Source organism: Orbicella faveolata, unplaced genomic scaffold (genome assembly GCF_042242905.1).
Source record: "Orbicella faveolata isolate gen_17 unplaced genomic scaffold, um_ofav_v1 contig_46, whole genome shotgun sequence".
NCBI lineage: Eukaryota > Metazoa > Cnidaria > Anthozoa > Scleractinia > Merulinidae > Orbicella > Orbicella faveolata.
Window position 1 is genome coordinate 24,819,455 of NW_028301576.1, and position 17,659 is coordinate 24,837,113.

The 17,659-nt window shown below is 45.1% G+C and overlaps 3 protein-coding genes, 2 non-coding genes and 1 pseudogene across 6 annotated transcripts in view; 4 read left to right on the top strand and 2 right to left on the bottom strand.

The window, feature by feature from the left end:
- Positions 1 to 1,381: 1,381 nt before the first annotated feature.
- Positions 1,382 to 17,659, top strand: part of LOC149099064 (uncharacterized) — a 34,157-nt pseudogene continuing 17,879 nt past the window's right edge. The window contains exon 1 of the transcript XR_016203902.1: positions 1,382 to 1,758. The product of XR_016203902.1 is annotated as an uncharacterized LOC149099064 (transcript). The remainder of the gene's footprint in view (positions 1,759 to 17,659) is intronic.
- On the bottom strand, positions 7,053 to 7,124 carry Trnah-gug (transfer RNA histidin (anticodon GUG)). Its single transcript has one exon. It is a non-coding gene; the product is annotated as a tRNA-His (tRNA).
- On the bottom strand, positions 7,587 to 7,658 carry Trnam-cau (transfer RNA methionine (anticodon CAU)). The gene has a single exon. It is a non-coding gene; the product is annotated as a tRNA-Met (tRNA).
- Positions 9,122 to 10,547, top strand: LOC149099067 (uncharacterized). Its single transcript, XM_089277590.1, has one exon. The coding sequence runs from the start codon at positions 9,288 to 9,290 to the stop codon at positions 10,113 to 10,115; it is 828 nt and encodes a 275-aa protein (XP_089133716.1). The 5' UTR covers positions 9,122 to 9,287; the 3' UTR covers positions 10,116 to 10,547.
- On the top strand, positions 11,532 to 12,835 carry LOC149099068 (uncharacterized). The gene has a single exon (XM_089277589.1). It carries the CDS (start codon positions 11,655 to 11,657, stop codon positions 12,747 to 12,749), a length of 1,095 nt encoding a protein of 364 aa, XP_089133715.1. The 5' UTR covers positions 11,532 to 11,654; the 3' UTR covers positions 12,750 to 12,835.
- LOC149099069 (uncharacterized protein F54H12.2-like) lies at positions 15,247 to 17,332 on the top strand. The gene has a single exon (XM_089277588.1). The coding sequence runs from the start codon at positions 15,249 to 15,251 to the stop codon at positions 16,635 to 16,637; it is 1,389 nt and encodes a 462-aa protein (XP_089133714.1). The 5' UTR covers positions 15,247 to 15,248; the 3' UTR covers positions 16,638 to 17,332.

The window sequence follows — 17,659 nt, forward strand, 5'->3', positions numbered from 1 at the left end:
CTGCACATTCCGCTCCCACCATTCTTGATCGCCCCAGCTTGTCTCGGCTTTCGTTCATATTTTTTCAGAGACTCCAAAAATTTCATTTAGAAGCCGTAGTGCAAAATACTTAACTGAAGCTTAGTTTTTAATAAAAACCCGAAGAGTCATCGTTTTCTTCGCGAAGAAGCCTGCCGTCTCGTTTCGTTCCTCCTGGTTGCTCCTTGACTAGACCGCGATTGCTATGACAACGAACACCGAAGCGAGGCATTAGTTGCGAATAAGCCGTGAACCGTTTATACGAGCTTTTCGCATCTTCTATAAGCCACGCACGTATAAATGGTCAAGTTCGCGTCTTATTCAATTTGCGACTTGTGTAAGCCGCGGATTATTTTTCTCGTATAAATGGCCCCATTGTCGGGCTACCGTTACGAAGCTCATGCGATTTACATTTTCAAAGTGCATGGGATTTCCTTCTTATATTCATGCAGTGTACATTTTAATCAAATTTAATTATACAGAATAGGGAAGCCGAGTGAAAATGGAACAACACATTTCAACGCTTAATTTCGTATAAACTGAACTGACACTTTGTGTGTAATGTACAGTACACTGTTTGTTTTGACTTGTCACGTATTGACAGACACGGTTCGAGTTATCGAGGGTAGAATTATATAGAAAATGACCTGAAGGGAAACGAAAATTGCTTCGAGTTAGCGGGAGGTTTGAGTTATCGAGGGTAAAATTACAGTAAATGTATGATGGAAATCCAGGGGATATCGACTTTGGGTTGAGTTAGCGCGAGGTTCGAGTTAGCAAGGGCTCGAGTTATCGGGAGTCGACTGTACTTATATCATTTAATAGGCAGTTAACTAGTTTAGCTTCGTATGGTTATTTTTGTTGCCCTGTTACCTTTTTTACGTCAAAAATATTTTATGTTAATTTTTTCCCTTTTATTTGAGGTACAAATTAACTGTTGTTAATAAAGGTTTAGAAATGCACAGGCGAGTAGAAACTAACGAAATCATGTTCCCACTTTTCGGCGACCTCATGACGCCATTATCAAGGAATGAATAAAAAGAGCGAGTTCAAAAGAGTAAAGACCTGCAAATTTACATAAATCAAATTAAGGTAAATAAAGACAAGCGCGGATCGAATCTGTTTATACATTCAAATGTGGTCTTAATTGTTTGATGTACAGCATTTCCATGATTAAACAGTCAAATTTATTTCTACATTTTTTTGAACACGTTAAAGCAACTAAGAAGGTCCTCCTCTTAACGAAATGCTGTACATCAAACAATTAAGACAACGTTTGAAGGTACAAACATATCGGAGAATCTTGATGCTGCTGGGGCTATATTTGCTTATTCATTGTATCATACGCAACGACGGCTTAGCGAGTCGCATAGCAGCATTTATATTCAATGAAACCACGTCCGACCTTTTCGTTTATATTAGCGCCTCTATGACTCATCGACGTGACCTCATGCTTTACCAACACACTTTGCAGTTGATTTTAACCTGCGCCATTAGGCGTTCCCCAAGCTAAGAAGGCCAAAGTCGTTGTGAAAGCCAAACAGCTGCTGGTAATTACCTGGAAATCATTTCAAAGAACGTAACAGGAAAGAATGAAATTCCGTGTGAAACCTTTGAAATATCTCCTTATCTGCTTTGCATTTTTACTTTTCGTTCTCATCGTTGGACGGTATCTTTGGAACGGTTCAGCTGAGATTTCATCGTTTCCAGAAGACTCAACTTTAAACCAATCCTTGTCAAGTAAGTTAATCACAAACTTTACATCGAAATAATTTTGAAATAAGTAATAAGTGTTAAACTGATTATGGCGTGTATAAGCGAGTGCAACAAGAGCGGAGGAGTGCAATAAATGACGGGTACTAAGTACAGAGCTAAAGTCTTGATAAGTTCGAATCTTCTTAACTGTAGTCAAAATATTACCATGCCATGAGGTTTTTTTGGTAACTTATTTTTTGCCATTATTGCTCGAATATTCTGCGGAAATCATCTTAATTTGTAGTCATAAGATGTGTTCATTGCCTCCTTTTGGCCTCTACTTCGGGAAGGGATCGAGGTGTAAATTATTTACCATAATTATATTCCGTGTGATCAGGATTGCGACGTGTAACACGTTCGGTTTGGTCTACTATCAGGAGACGTACAAACGGCTCTTCAGGAGTCAATCGAAAGTCTCTTACTTTCGTGATCTTACACGTTCAGTGAGCTATCGCGAGTATTGAACATATAAGTGATGCCAATCATACTATGATCAAATGTCACGTAAATCATATCAATGTCAATAAACAATCTATTGTGTCCATATTGTAACAGGACGTCGGGGTTCTGGCACGAATTTCTATCACGATCACAGTAAGCTAATAATAATGTCAAAACCCCTAAGTAGTTTAGAGTCGCTGTTAATCGAAAATTTCAATAACAATTTTGTAAGAAGATTTGAAATCTAGCTAAAAATTAATTTTTCGCCACTTTTTAATATCAACTTAACATAACCATGTGCATATGTAAATACACTATCTTCTTTAATCCATCTGTTATCATGATAATATACAAGCAGCAACTTGCGTATTGTTATTGGCTAAGAAACAAGTCAATTAATCCCAAATCAGTGATATTTCTCAGTGCAGAAAAGTAAAATTGAGTGCAAAAAGGTGAAATTGTAAATGATCGTGACAGCTCCGACAGACAAAATGGCGGACAAAAATTGACGAAAATGGTGAAACTCCATATCTAAATTCTAGCACAAAGACTTTATCACAAAGTAAAGTACAAAGTCCAGCAAAAATTACTAAACTAGTTATCGTGAAGTGTGTGAAATAAGTAATAAAGAGAGAGGACAAAAACATAAAATTAAGCTTGAAGCGAAATATGACGGAGCCGGTAGCGACGGAAGAGTGCGAAAGGTGCGAGGATTCCTCTTTTGGACCCTTTTGCGAACGAACAAAGCTTAGAGATTAGCTAAGATTGATCATCGATAAAACGCAACAAAGACGTAAATCGAACCTGTACAACTTCCAATAAAGAACCTAGCGTCAGGTTAGCGCGAATATTCGCTCATTCGCGATAAGGTATTAAAAACTAGGACAACAGAGCTTAGTTTAATCAATCATCTGCTCCTGCGCAAACAGCCCCCGAAAGAGCAAACATACACTAATTAATCATCGTTGAGTGTCACAGAAAAAGCAAAATATTGCTATTTGACCGGGTAGTAGAATATCTGCAGTTTTTCTTCTCCAGATTTCCTTCGATACTTGCGGCAAGTGGAGATGATCGTTCACAGCAAGATCCAGTTCTTGTGCTTCCTATTTTTCAAGATCCTGTAACTTTTTGTTTGCCTTCAAAAAGCCCTCAACAGCCCGGTCCCGCTCGGTATTTTTTTTTTTTTTCAGTTTCTTGAATAAAACGGGCAATAGTATCTTCAGAAACTAGGAAAAATCTCGCCGACGCCGCCATTTCATTCAATAAAAACTATAGAGCGAGTGCAATGGTCAAAGTTGGCGTCAGTTTAATTTAATTGTAACGCCCAACCTGATTGGTCTAAGCCATTTACACATTATGAAGAGAAATTTAATTGGACAATTCAAACCTTGAAGTCATACGAAAACCTTTCAGCGAAGTGAAATGACTATCATTTTTAGCCACGTGCGACTTTATTTAACTGTTACCCACTTATAATAGAGTCGAACCTCCGGTTGCGACCACCTTTCCTCAGCGACCAGTTTTCCAAAATACCAAAAGTTTCTCAGTCAAATCACTATATTTGGAACCTACTGTAAGCGACCACTTTCTTTCTTTCTTTCTTTCTTTAATCATTATTTATACACGGTAAAAATATCAGGTAGAAAAAGTTACATAATAATGACTAAAAATCCAAATCATAACATTATATTAACTCGCATTGATATGCCCCTTAAGAAAAATCCTGGTTTCCATGAATGCCGTGCTTAAAAATTATGGTAGAGAAGGCGTTTAAATTTGTTTAATGAACCAGACTCTCTAATGTTACATGGTAAGCTGTTCCAAAGGGTAGCGCTGCTGTAACTAAAACTATTTTTCATGTAGTTAGTTCTTGGAAAGGGGACAACAAGTTTGTTTACCGAGTCCCTCAGAGAATAGCTTGATTCATTTCGCTTTATAAATTTAGACGTGAGATATTCCGGAACAAGACCGTTTAAAGTCTTGAAAACCATTAAGGCGTTCTCAATTTGACATTGAGATTGCTGCTACCACCTCTTGAAAGCGACCGCGACCACTTTTACAGCTAAAAGTTTGAAATTTTCTTTTACTTTTAACCTCCCGTAAGCGACCACTCGACGGAAAATAGAGGGTAAATTGGAAAATAAGGTGTTGTAACATTATCGTATTCCTGGGTAGTACAAGAGACGGAAATTTCTCTATGGGAAAAACCGGATTTTTGTTCTTCAAAATGCCTTTTCAAATGAATAAAACATTGCATCGGCATTGACGCATGGGGCAATTCTATTCAGTTACCATATTCTAATGAGGCAAAATGTTGGCCCAATATGGTCTTAGCTCTCGTTAGCGACCATCTCTCGTAGGTTTGACATTTTGGGTGGTCGCTTAAGGGAGGTTAGACTGTATGTAAATAACCACTACTAGCAAAGATGATTGCACTGAATCTGAATAAATGCTTTTACGAATCTCGTTAAGTACAATTTGATTGAATTTTGGTCCATTTGAATCATATAAATTATTTGAGATTGCAATTCAGTTTTTTTTATTTCTAGTTAATAAACTTTCATTACCAAAACCAAAAAAGGTTGGACTTTACCAGGACTTACAGCGGTTATCAATCACACGCGACCTTCAGCGCAAAAAAAGTCCGGACAAAACCTAAGTTTTGGTGGACGTCAATCATCGCCGCCTCCTTCCCGACTGTATGCAAAACTTACCTGAAAAAGTAAAACCTTACAGCGGTTTACTAGAACAAATTATCATTTTACTTTCGGTATGTACGGCTAGCTCACTAAATACATTGGCGGTAAATATTCCTTGAAATTTATAACTGAAGACGGGCAGGTTGGGTTTCTAAACGGCCATTCGCATGCATGAATAACTCCGAGAGCAAACAAATTACTTCTGCAGGTATTTGTCTTGGGGCTACGGACTGAACAAGACTTAAACGTCCTATAAACCTTATAATTTTGTAAGGTAATAAGTTATAAGTTTCATAGAACTAAGTATTGTTCAGTCCGTAACCCCAAGAAAAATACGTGCAGAAATAATTTGTTTGCGTGTAGATTTGCTTGCTCTCGGGGTCATTCATGCATGCGCATGGCCGTTGAAAAACCCGACAAACGTTTTCATTTATAGATTTCAAGGATGCAGTTGTTAGCCGTACATACCGAAAGTAAAATGATAATTTTTACGAGTGGACGGCTGCAGGGTTTAACTTTCAGGTAAATTTTGCATACAGTCGGCAAGGAGGCGGAGATGATTGACGTCCACCAAAACTTAGGTTGTGTCTAGACTTTTTTGGCGCTAAAGGTCGCGTGTGATTGATAACCGCTGTAACGTACTGTACCATAGTAACAAGCCAAGAAAATTAAATAAACCGCAATTTTAACTTGCAGATAAAATGTAGAAAAACTAAATATAGAGCGTTTTCACTGTCACGCAATAAAAAATAAAATCAAAAACCATTCAGTGGATAAAGTCAAGAAATTGTGATGTTATAGAAGATAATTAAAGAACACAGCTCTCTAAGTTTAAAGTGTGTGCGTTGTCCCAAAGTTGAGATATTCGTCGAAATGTTCCATGCAAATTTACAGAGCCTAGTATGGAGCGACCATGTTGGTGTTCCTCTGTGGACACCAATATGGCGGCAGGAAAATAGTGTTAACATCTGGAACTTGCTTTGGCTAACTAGGCGGCTGAATAACTGAACTGAACGAACAAACATTTAAACAAGCACCTTTCCAAAAACTTTAACGTCCCAAATGGCTAAAAAGCACGAGATAAATGCATACTTTTCGACAAACGCGATCGTAGCTTTATGTCACGCACCGCCATAACTCTGAAATTCAAAATGCGCTGGTTTCCAAACGAAGGACGCTATTGAGCTGGAAAGTTGCAAACAGATCTAAAATTAGTACCTCTTATGCCTAACTAGAATTAAAAACTTTAGTAGTGTAGGACGCTTGTGTGGGCGGTAACCAATCAGAAGGCCGTGCATATCATTAAAAAAGGCTCTCGACCAATCAGAGGGCCGGATTTGCTCATTAATATATTCATGAGTTAGGGGGTTATCAAAATATGCGTCTGCAGTGACGTCACAGGTCAGCAGTCTTTTGCATCCCAGGTCACGCGCGTGCCCAAATAAGGGCAACATGTCCAAATAAGGAGAAATATGAAATCGAGGTTGTGACGCGCATGTCCAAATAAGGCGATAGCCAATCCATGAGATCGAGGTTGTGACGTGCATGAAATCGAGGTTCGGATGGGAATAAAAGGGTTTGCGTGAGTGTCGAGTGAGTATTGTTGTTTTTGAGATCGGCGACTAGAAGATGTCTTCAGAGGAGAGCGAGACGAAGGTGGAGGTTTCTGAAGAGGAGAAGATAGAAGAACTTGCCGCGAGGGTGATGGATGCTGTTCATGACGGTATTCTTGGAAAGATAATGAAATGCGCCGTTTCTCACGCTATGGATGTCCTCCTGAAGAAAGAGGTGACGAAGCTGACGGTTGAGGTGATGAGGTTCAGAAAAATGCTGTCTGAGAAGATGCTTGCTGACCAGTCCATCTCGTTTAAAGACCCTGTGTGTTTGGAGAAGTTGCCGGAGGGATTTGAGGACGGATGGGAAGCGTGGAAGAGCAGTTGGGACAACAGAGACGAGTTGGCGTACCGAGCATTTGTCAAACAAATTGTAAAAACACCACCACCAGAATCAGAGGAGTGAAAAAAACATTTTTATTCATGCCTGTAACACTAATAAAGATCCTTTAACGAGAGAATGTACATGGTTTGTTGCGTGATTTTTTCATCGTCTCTATAGGGAATAAAAAAGAAAAAAATTTAATGCCCCGACCAGGAATCGAACCTGGGTCTTTGAGGCCACAACTCAACGTCTTAACCATTAGACCATCGAAGCGCTTACCTCTTTAGGACTTGGTTTTGGGGTTGTCATCGGGAGGCAGTCCGAAATTCACGGCTTTGCAATGAGGGCAGAGTCTTTCCGAGGGTTTCAACCGCTCAGTGTGGCGGGCTTTACAGGTTCCGTGAAAGAATTGGTCGCAACAGGGTGTCAGGAAGTAGTCTCTGATACTGTGTTTGAAAGTGTATCCTTCCTTGCACCATAGACATTGAGGGTTAGGAAATCGAGACATGGAGTCTGAAAATAGAACAAAAACAACTTTTTATTGGTCATTCCACTTATTACAGGGTGGGACGTGTGCACGGTCCTATTGACCGGCGCCCTCTTTTTCTTCGGGATATCAATCAATAAACGATTATTATAGTACTTTCAACCATTGTGATCAAGTAACGATGCGAACCATGATCGACGCGGAGGACAAATTACCCAACGTGTAAAAAAGAAATGTGAATTAAAAATGGGCGGGGCGAGGTTTCGATCCTCGGACCTCTGGGTTATGAGCCCAACGCGCTTCCACTGCGCCACCCTGCCTTTCTTAGAAACTGAAAAAATAATGTGAAATAAAAATCGGAGTGTGTTTTTTACAAAAACTGTGTCTGTCTTTTTCTTAGTTTGGGGTCTGTCCATTAATCAGTATGGCTTCGGCGACTCCTCGTGGGTATTCGTCGATCCATTGAAAGAACTTGCAGGTACGCTTGGGACACTTGAGATAGAGCCTGTCTGGGTTGGACTGGGAGTGGGAGGTGGCTAAGACCAGGGACTTGCTGCATAGACATCGGAAACGAGCCGGGTCGATGTTCCTGTAGCAGGGGTGGGTCTGTTCTTCGACGCGTCTCAGGTAAGTGCCCACCTCTTTGACGCCACAGGTCACATAACACTTGGTGTAGAATCTGGAAGAGGGGCATCGGTAATATTCCCAGGTACCACCGTCTGGGGTTCGCACGCTTCCGTATGTCAGGGGTACCATGCAACGTGGGCAGATGGAATCTTGTGGTTTCAGTTGGTTCAGGAACTGATCGGGGTCGAATTCCTCCAACACTTGGACTTCGGTGAATTCTCCTCGGTCGTCCACTTCAGGGGGTACTTCTACGAGGTCGTCTTTCTTGAATTTGTCGAGTCCCATGGCTTCCAGGACTTGCATGGTTCGAGGAGGTGAGTCTCTGATCACGGTCATGCATCCGCCTTGAATGGCAGGTAGCTTTGAGTCTGTGAAGATAGAGATTGAGTTAGTATCCCAACAAGGTGTTTTCACGTCGCATGGTTTCTAGGATGTGGGTGGTTTTTCGCACGTTCTTGGGGGTCGGTCTTTGCCTTCGCTTGTCATGGTTACTTTTCATTTGGCTTTTGACTTCTTGGCGTTGGATCGAAAAGGCGCTCCAGGGTCGCGAGAAGCCTTTGAGAGGGACGGTGGTCCAACTGACCGAGTCCGGGGTGATTTCTTTGAAGAGGACGCGTTCGTTGAAACGGAGTCTGGCACGAGGTTTTTTGAATAACCATCTATCTAAAGTGGATTATAGTTGTTTACCTCCTACTTCTCTTTCCACTCTCTTGGGTAAGAGCAGTTCCAGTTTCTTTTTGGACAATTTTTTCTTTTTCCTGACGGGTTCGACGTGTGAATCCATGACGACTTCTGCTGAAAAGTGACTCGTGATGGAATGCGTTGTTCGACTTTATGGACGTTTTTGACCAATCAGTGACGTGTGGTGTGATGGGATCATGTGACGGTCTTCGTTCCGATTGGCGGGATCTGAAGTGGGCACGTGATCCGGGAAAGTACGGAGTGAAAGTGGATCCACGGCGCGGGTATAAAAGGATCCAGTTTGGACGCAGCGAGTCATTCTCGACTTGCTGTTGACGCGGTGATGACCTGTAGGATTTTGGATGAGAGAGACGTGCAAGAGATCCTTGAAGATCTTAGACAACAGTTGAATCGAGCTTCTGACGTAGTGGATACAATCGAAAAAGAAGGCGAAAGACCGTTACACGCGAGGATAATTGAATTGGAATTACGTCTTGTCTCTCCTTTGTACTATAGGCTCCAGAGGCACTTGATTGACTGGGGCGTTCGTAGTTGCTATCCTCATTTGTCGGGCTTGGAGATCACGAAGCGAGCGGATCGAGAAGGAAAGAAGTTTAACGAGTTTGTCTGAGGGTGTCAAGATGAATTACTATAGCAACTCGAACCAGATTTGTGACCTCGTGGATCAGATCGTGGATCAGAAGGTACACACTTTAAGAGATCTCGATGCCATTCCGGATGTCAGAGTGGACCTGTACATTTTTGACAATCTCTTCGAACCGTTAGGTCAAATACCCGATAGTCTGTGGTCTTTTGAGCTCTTGATGAGACGTCGTCCTGACTGGGGTGGTACGATTTTGGAGATGATGAAGAAGAACGAACACGTGTTTTTGTTCTGTGGTGAGTGGTGTCGCGTGATGTACAGAAGTGGTAGCGGTCAATTCAAATTCATTCATTGTAGTGATCCCACCCTGGACGCCGAGCGGGCCTGTTTGATCGCCACGGATCACCTCACGTACATGATGACCGATGCCATCCGTGATCTGTTTGAACCCTTGCGTTTCTCTCGCGACCTATCACGACGGGTGTTGGAGGCAGACGAGAGTCCCATGGTGAAGTCGTTACTGACTTTCAGCAAGGGAGATTACAAGGAAACGTGTCTGAAGTTGGAAGAGTTGATCTACGATATCATGCATCAACGTGATGTGTGGAAGGATCGGTTTTTCTTTCGTGCCATGGACACTGATCGGGAGGACCTGTGTGGTGAGTGTAAAGAGAGTATGCGACAAGCATTCTATGCGAAGGGGGACGAGCAGGAAGCCCTGAAGTGGAGACCCGGTAAAGGGGAATGTTGTTGGAGAAATTGTAAATATTATGCCATGGATACCTACGAGGAAGACTGTGATGATGAGTATGGACGAGATCTTAAGAACATGGAACATGTTGATTACTTTACAGATTCAGACTAAGTCTTTTCTTCGCCTTCTTTTTCGTGTTATCCAATCAGAGTCGATTTTTCGTAAGAACCAATCAGGCACGACGTTTTTGTACATATAAGAAAGTGTGAATAAAGAATTGGGTTCAAATCATTATGTCTCATGCTTTGAGTTGGTTGATCTCGAGAATGTGTACGACCATAGCCGATCGATGGTGTTGGACGACCTTGTGTTCCAAGTGCACTAGTGTCTACGAGCGATACGGTCAGGGTGAACCCATCCCCGACCATTTCAGCGATTCGCCCTTGGAGGTGTTTGACTATACCGACGTCGAACCCAACGTGATGCGTTTTGTGGTTTATATCTTGTGGTTGAAACGGCAACCCGATTCATTTAAGAAGTATCTCGAGGTACGGGAGCAACGTTTCGAGTTGTGGAGACAGTGCGTGTACAAACTTTATCGACTATGAAGAAGAAAGGTCAAAAGAAGAAGAAGCAAAAGCCGCTTTCGACCGGAAGGTTACTGGGACGGTATCGGGATCCTTCCAGACCCGGTAGTCTGGGCGGTCTGACGCGATTCGCCCAGGCCAATAAGATCTCGGTACGACGTGCTCGCGAGGTCCTGCAACGGGATTTGGGGTACACGTTGCACAAACCCAGACGTCGTCGTTTTCCCACAGCACCCGTGGTGGTGTTCGGCATCGACGAGCAGTGGACGGCCGACCTGATCGAGGTGATCAATATTTCGAGGTACAATCGAGGGTATCGTTACCTCTTGACGGTGGTGGACGTGTTTTCCAAGCACGCCTGGGTCCAGCCCTTGAAGAGCAAGACGGGTAAAGCGGTGACGGAGGCCATGGCTAAGATCCTGAAAGGAGGTAGAAAACCCATCAATCTCCAGACGGACGACGGGAAGGAATTCTACAACAAGACGTTTCAGGATTTGATGAAGCAGAAAGGCATTCATCATTTTTCGACGCGCGGGGATACGAAATCCAGTGTAGTGGAACGGTTCAATCGGACCCTGAAAGAACGTTTGTACCGGTACTTCACCGTGAAGAATACGATGACGTATGTGCCCGTGTTACAAGATCTAGTCCGAGGGTACAATCGATCGTATCATCGCAGTATCAAGATGGCTCCCGATCAAGTGACTTTAGCCAATAGCGAGGACGTGTGGGAGACTCTTTACGGAAAAAAGAAAAAAGGGAAATTGAAGAAACCGCAACTCAAAGTCGGGGATCGTGTGAGACTGAACAAGAAGTTCCGTCAGTTCAAGAAAGGGTATTTACCCGGTTGGACCGAAGAGGTGTTTGTGATACGTCGAGTGCGTCCTGGGAAGGTCACCACGTACAAGGTGGAAGAATGGGACGGCACGGCGGTCGAAGGCACGTTTTACGCGCAAGATTTGCAAAAGGTGGACGTGAAAGACGACGATCTGTTTCGCATCGACAAGATCGTCAAACGAAAAGGGGATAAAGTCTTGGTGCGATGGAAAGGTTGGCCAGTCAAGTACGACAGTTGGGTGGATAAAAAGGGACTGTACGTGACCCAAAAGCCCAAGACGAAAAAATGAAAGACTTTTACGTGCAGTTGATGAGCAATGCCAGCACGAGCGAGTTCACGGACAACAAGGCCAACAGTTTCAAGAATCGTCTGCCGTATCCGCTCCTGTTTGAATCCGACAAGGAATGGAAAGTGGGATTGGCGAGCGTGTCTTACCCGATTCCTCCGTCACGACCGCATCAAGTACCCGTCACTCAAGCGCACGACTTTGAAGACGACGACTACGTGTTCGGTATGGATTGGACCATTGAAACGTTCAGGTTGCTAGACGACGGGATTACGTGGCGTCCTTATCGATACCCCGTCACATTTTACGTCAGCGGAAAGGAACTGAACCGTGACCGACACAAAGTGACGAGTGGCAGATCTCTCATGCAATACCTCATCCATCGTTTTCACGAACGGCTGTATCATTACATGGATCATGCGGGTGAAAGTCTGCGAGCACCGAACGGGAAAAAATACTACCCCGTGTTCCGATGGGAGGGGAACGATTTGATTATCGACAACACCGACACGTTCCTCGACGAGTCCGGAGACAGACATCGTCCCAGAGTGTATTTTGGTACTAAACTGGTCAAGAAGTTGAGTTTGATTCGCGAGGAATCGTATTACTCCGTTCACTTGAACGTGAATATGATCAAGGTCTTTCCCAACGACAAAGTCCCGTCTGATTTCAAGAAAGACTGGACCAACCATGACAGCAATCGATCTCGTGAATTTTGGAATTTGAACAGCCACGGGACGTTACAGCTCAGTCCCTATTGCAACTGGCGCTTCAGTTACTTGGACGAGGAATACGCCAAGACCTACAATCGTGGAGTCGTCGTTCATCCGAACCTCCCTCCGCCTCGCAGTCCCATGTACCTGTATTCGAATGTGGGTCGTAGCACCATCACGGGGAATCGAGTCACGGATCTCTTGAGAGAAGTCCCCCACGACTCGCTCAAGACGACGTACGAACCGACTCAGATTCAATATAAACCCGTGCGCAGCAACGTCTTGGATATAGTGGAGGTGCAATTGGCCGAGAACGACGGACGCTTGGTGGACTTTACCTCGGGCGTGACGACGGTGACATTGCACTTCAAGTATGAATGAGTCTGTCGACGACTTTTACGTGCAACTGATGAGCAATGCCAGCACGAGCGAGTTCCCGGACAACAAGGCCCACAGTTTCAAGAACCGTCTGCCGAACCCGTTGCAGTTGAGAGAGTCGGGATGGAAAGTGGGTATCAGCGACCTCTCGTTTCCGTCCGCGACGCGTAAGATGGACTTGAAATATTCTCTTCTGTTTGAAATCTGGTGGATCGACATGGTGAACGCCTCCATAAACCTATACAGCAGGGTCTCTTCAGCGACGCGAGAGGGCGATTTAGAGTTCACGCCGAGGACTGGTACCGAGTTAATGAACATGATACGTGATCGATACCTGCGTAGGATGAGAGATCGAACGGATGCCGACGTGACGATGTACAAGAAAGACAGTCCCAACGAATTGCTGTACACGGTCATGCATCGGGCCGAGCATGGAGAATGCGTCCTGGACAATTCGAGAACGTGCCTCAGCCTCCTGATCAACGGTAAACGCGTCTACCCGCAAATGAACATCGGCATCGAATTGGCCAAGAAGATGAAATGGGTTAAGATGGGAACCTTGCCAAACGGTCGACCGGGTTACGTCTTGGGACCTCACTTGAGGAAAGAATTTCCCAAGGAAGTCGTACCCACGGCCACGGACTTGATCATAGCTCAGAATGACGGGGACGAGACGTTTTACAAGATCGACCCCGACACCTTACATTTGAGTTGTTTCATCAATTGGGTGTTCACGGATTTGGATCGCAGTTACGAAGAGGCGTTCGGTCACGAGCGTCGTTCCTTGCTCGTGTATTCGAATGTGGGACAGAGTATGGTGACGGGGAATCAAGTCACGGACCTGTTGAAACAGGTTCGTTACGATCCTGACGTGATCGACCTTCAACCGAGACACATCCTATATCTACCGGTGCGCACGACCTTTTTGGACATTGTCGAGACGCAGGTATCTGAGAACGACGGACGACTGGTGGACTTTGCGTCGGGCGTGACCACGATCACGTTGCATTTCAAGAAAGGATGAGTAATTTTTACGTCAGCTTACCCAGTCACAGTGGTAAGAGCGAGTTCCCGGACAACAAGGCGAACCATTTCAAGATCAGGTTACCACGTCCCCTACGCCTGAATGGAGAAGGAGGGTGGAAAGTGGGAATGAGTAGCATCGCCATGCCGGATGCGCACGTGACGTTGCCTTCTTTCACCGCTTCTGAGGATAAAACCGTCTTGTCCTCCTTCGCGTGGAGACGCGTAGAATCGAGTAGTTATTACAGGTTTGGAGAAGCTTACTTCGACACGGATGACCTCAAAGAGGTATTTTACAACGTGGACGGTGTCGGATTCATGAAATCCATGATCTCCTTTTTCACGCGACAACGCGTCTTCAAGTACTACGGACCCAAATTGGGAGCCAAATATGTCACGAATGATGGGAAGAGAACCTACGTCAAGTTCAAGTGGGAAGGTGATGAACTGGTCACGGACAATGAAAACACCTATCGTCCGGTCATACATTTCCCCACGTTCCACGTCAATGTTGAACTGGCTTTAAAAATGGGATGGCTCAAAAAGAACAGCAGTGGTTACGAACTGGGACCTAATTTGCAGTTGGAACTTTTTGACGATGTCGTTCCGGACATTAGCGTCGTCGGGGACGTCCATGACAAGGACGGATCACCTGTCTTTTGGGGTGTCATCACAGATACAGGAGGAAATGGAGATTTTTTAAAACTCAGCATCTATTGCAATTGGCGTTTTCTGAACCTGAACAAAGCGTTCGAGGTGGTGGTGGGAAGCAGTTCGCGTTCCTTGTTCGTCTACTCGGACGTGTGTAGAAGTGGCGTGGTGGGAAATCAAGTCACGGATGTACTGAGAGAGGTCAACTTGATTAGAACAGGTGCGGGTGTTCAGTATTTCGAGCCTTACCACATTCAATATATTCCCGTGCGCAAAGACGTCATTGACATAATAGAGGTGCAAGTGGCTGAGACAACTGGAGAACTGGTGAGATTTGGACCTGGCAATACGATCGTGACGTTACACTTTAAGAAAGAATGATCGGTGGAACGTTGGTACGATTTCATCCCGATAAAATGAGGCAATCCGGAGACGGATTCGGCATGGCTTGGAGAGGTGTCAAGAAACGCGGTCCCGGCATTCTCCAAGACTTTATCACCGAGACGGCCACGGAAGGTCTGAAAGGTTTAAATTCGGGCAGCAAGGGAGGAAAGCCCAATTGGAGAGGTGGACTCGCCGGGGTCAAGAGAGGAGCGACACGGGCCGTGAAACGTAAAGCGACGCAAGAGATCAAACGGGCGTTGGCGAAAAAAGTGAGAAAAGATCTCTTTGGAGTATGAATCCCATTTACTCGAGGCGCGTGAGACTTATCCCGATACGACGAACGTATAAAGGCGGATCGATCTTCCCGTCCCGATCAAAACGCCCGAACTATCGTTGGGTGCAGTCGGCCCTGAGAAGGAGACGCAGACGACGACGACGTAGACGATGACGGACCTCGTGGCTCATGCCCGGTCGGCGGGGGTTCGTAACCCTCGTCTGAACATGTTCAGTACCCCTCCCACGGATGTCAGCATGTCGTCTCGACGGTTGGTGAGAATCAACCCGTTCAATACGGGGATCAATCCCGTGACCTTCCAAGTCGATCCTCAAGAAGACTTTATCGACTTGAACGAGAGTTTCTTCGAAGTGGAATTGACCGTCAAGAAAAGTAACGCGACGAATCTGTTGACAGCGGATGTCATGGGACTCGCCAATAATCTGGCACACACCCTCTTCAAACAGATCAATGTGAGATTGAATGGGACTCTCATCAGCCCCCAGACGGATACTTACCACCTCAAAGCTTACATCGAGACCCTGTTGAACCACGACCGAGACGACGGTGAATCGATCCTAACACCCAGCGGATGGTACAACTGTCTCGGTGTACCCGACGACGGAGATGCCGATGAATTGACAGCCAACGCGTTGGATTTTACTACTCCTCACGCTGAATATACTGCTTTAACTCAAGATCTCAAGAATTTGGTCCTAGGACGAGCCCAGTTTCTGGACGGAGAAGCCGTGACTTTGAGGTTCAAACCTTTCCTGGAAGTGTTTCATCTCAGCAAATTACTGTTACCTGGCGTGCAGATCCAGATCGACATGTACTTCAATGCCCCAGCCCTGTGGACCATCCGATGGCATGATAATGATACTCTGAGACTGACTGAAGCCGACGTGAAAGTGAGATTGTTCCTGTCTCAAGTGAGAGTGACTCCCTCGGTGTACCGAGAGATCATGACCAGCCTGAAAGGAGGAAGAGTGGCCACTTACCCCACGGTGAGAGGTGAAATTCGCACTTACTCGCATCCCAACGACAATCGTCATTTCGAGTGCAGCAATCCTTTCCACAATAAATTGCCTAATCGGTTAGTGGTGTTGTTGATGAAACAAACTGCCTTCAACGGAACTGTGACGATCAATCCGTTCAATTTTGGAAAATTCAATCTGGCTTCCATCAAACAATTGGTGAGAGGTGAAGAATACCCCTACGAGACCTTGGAGCTCGATCACGATGGGGACAGTAAAGATCAGAGAGGTTACTACAGATTCCTCCAAGCCTCAGGAGCGTTGTGCAGGGGAAAAGGAAACATGGTCCGAAAAGTGGATTGGGGGGACGGCAAGAGATGCAACATGTTTGTATTTGACAACACGGCCAATGGATGTTTGGACAGTCCAGTGTTGAACCCCAAGCAAGAAGGTGAACTGCGTCTGGTGATCGATTTCGGAGCCAATCCTGGAGAAAACCTGACTATCTTGTTGTACGGCGAATTCGAGAATTTGCTGGAGATCAACGAGAACCGAGTCGTCATCTACGACGTGTACCAATGAGAAGAAAAAAAATGGAGAAAGTAGCCTTGAATAATATACAATTGGATCATTTGGCCCGGACGAATCCGTCCCTACGCTGTGTCTTTTACGGCACGGTCCCTTGCGATCGGCTTCCCAGGACAGTCCCTCAAGAAGGACCGACCGCTTACATCGTGAACACGGACCCTCACGACAAACCGGGCGTGCATTGGATCGCTTTGTGGGCCGACAAGAACAAGTGCGAGATCCTGGACAGTTACGGTCTACCGTTGGACGCGTACGGAACCGCCGAACCGATCCAAGCATGGTTGGATCGTCATTTCAAGTACCAGATTCACAACGGCAAGAGTCTGCAGTCCCTGTTCAGCCAGAGTTGCGGCGGTTACGCCCTGATGTTCCTGATCGACCGAGCCGAAGGTCGTGACATGAACGAGTTCTTGAATCGTTTTAAGAAAAACGAGTTTGTGGAGAACGATCGTAAAGTAGGACACATGGTAGAACGTCTGATCGTGGACGAGTTGGCCTGGCGCAAGATTTGTAAAACCCCGTGTCACCAGGACACGAGCGGTTCCTCCCGAGGAGTGCGTCATTTGTTATAAAGTAAGCTGTTCGAAATAAAAGAGGTTCATTTTTGAAAAAGAGGTTGTGTGGTAGTCATGGCTCTTCAGTTTCAAGGGCATAGACATTTGGACGACGTGATAGCCAGGTTAGAAAAACGCTATGGAAAAGCGGGTGGAAAGACGCCTCAACCCAGTGAGGCTCATTTCAAGAAAAACCAACCGCCAAAACGACAACTCAATCTGAAAATACTTCAACCCGCCAGAAGACAAGTGTCTTTTCAACCGCCGTCCGTCCTGGACACCGGTGCATTACCGGCGACGGTGACCACGCGTAGGAAACGCAAGAGCCGCCCCTGCCATGCCGAAGCTTTCCGAGAAGGAAGATAGGAAAAGAAGAATGAAAAAGAGGCATTGGTACGAGGACAAGTTCGGAGATTTGAGTAAATTCGCCAAGAAAAAACCTCGAAAAAAGAGATCGGCGCC

Coding starts and splice junctions, on each gene's coding strand:
- LOC149099067 (XM_089277590.1), top strand. CDS start 9,288: ATGAATTACTATAGCAACTCGAACCAGATTTGTGACCTCGTGGATCAG.
- LOC149099068 (XM_089277589.1), top strand. CDS start 11,655: ATGAAAGACTTTTACGTGCAGTTGATGAGCAATGCCAGCACGAGCGAG.
- LOC149099069 (XM_089277588.1), top strand. CDS start 15,249: ATGACGGACCTCGTGGCTCATGCCCGGTCGGCGGGGGTTCGTAACCCT.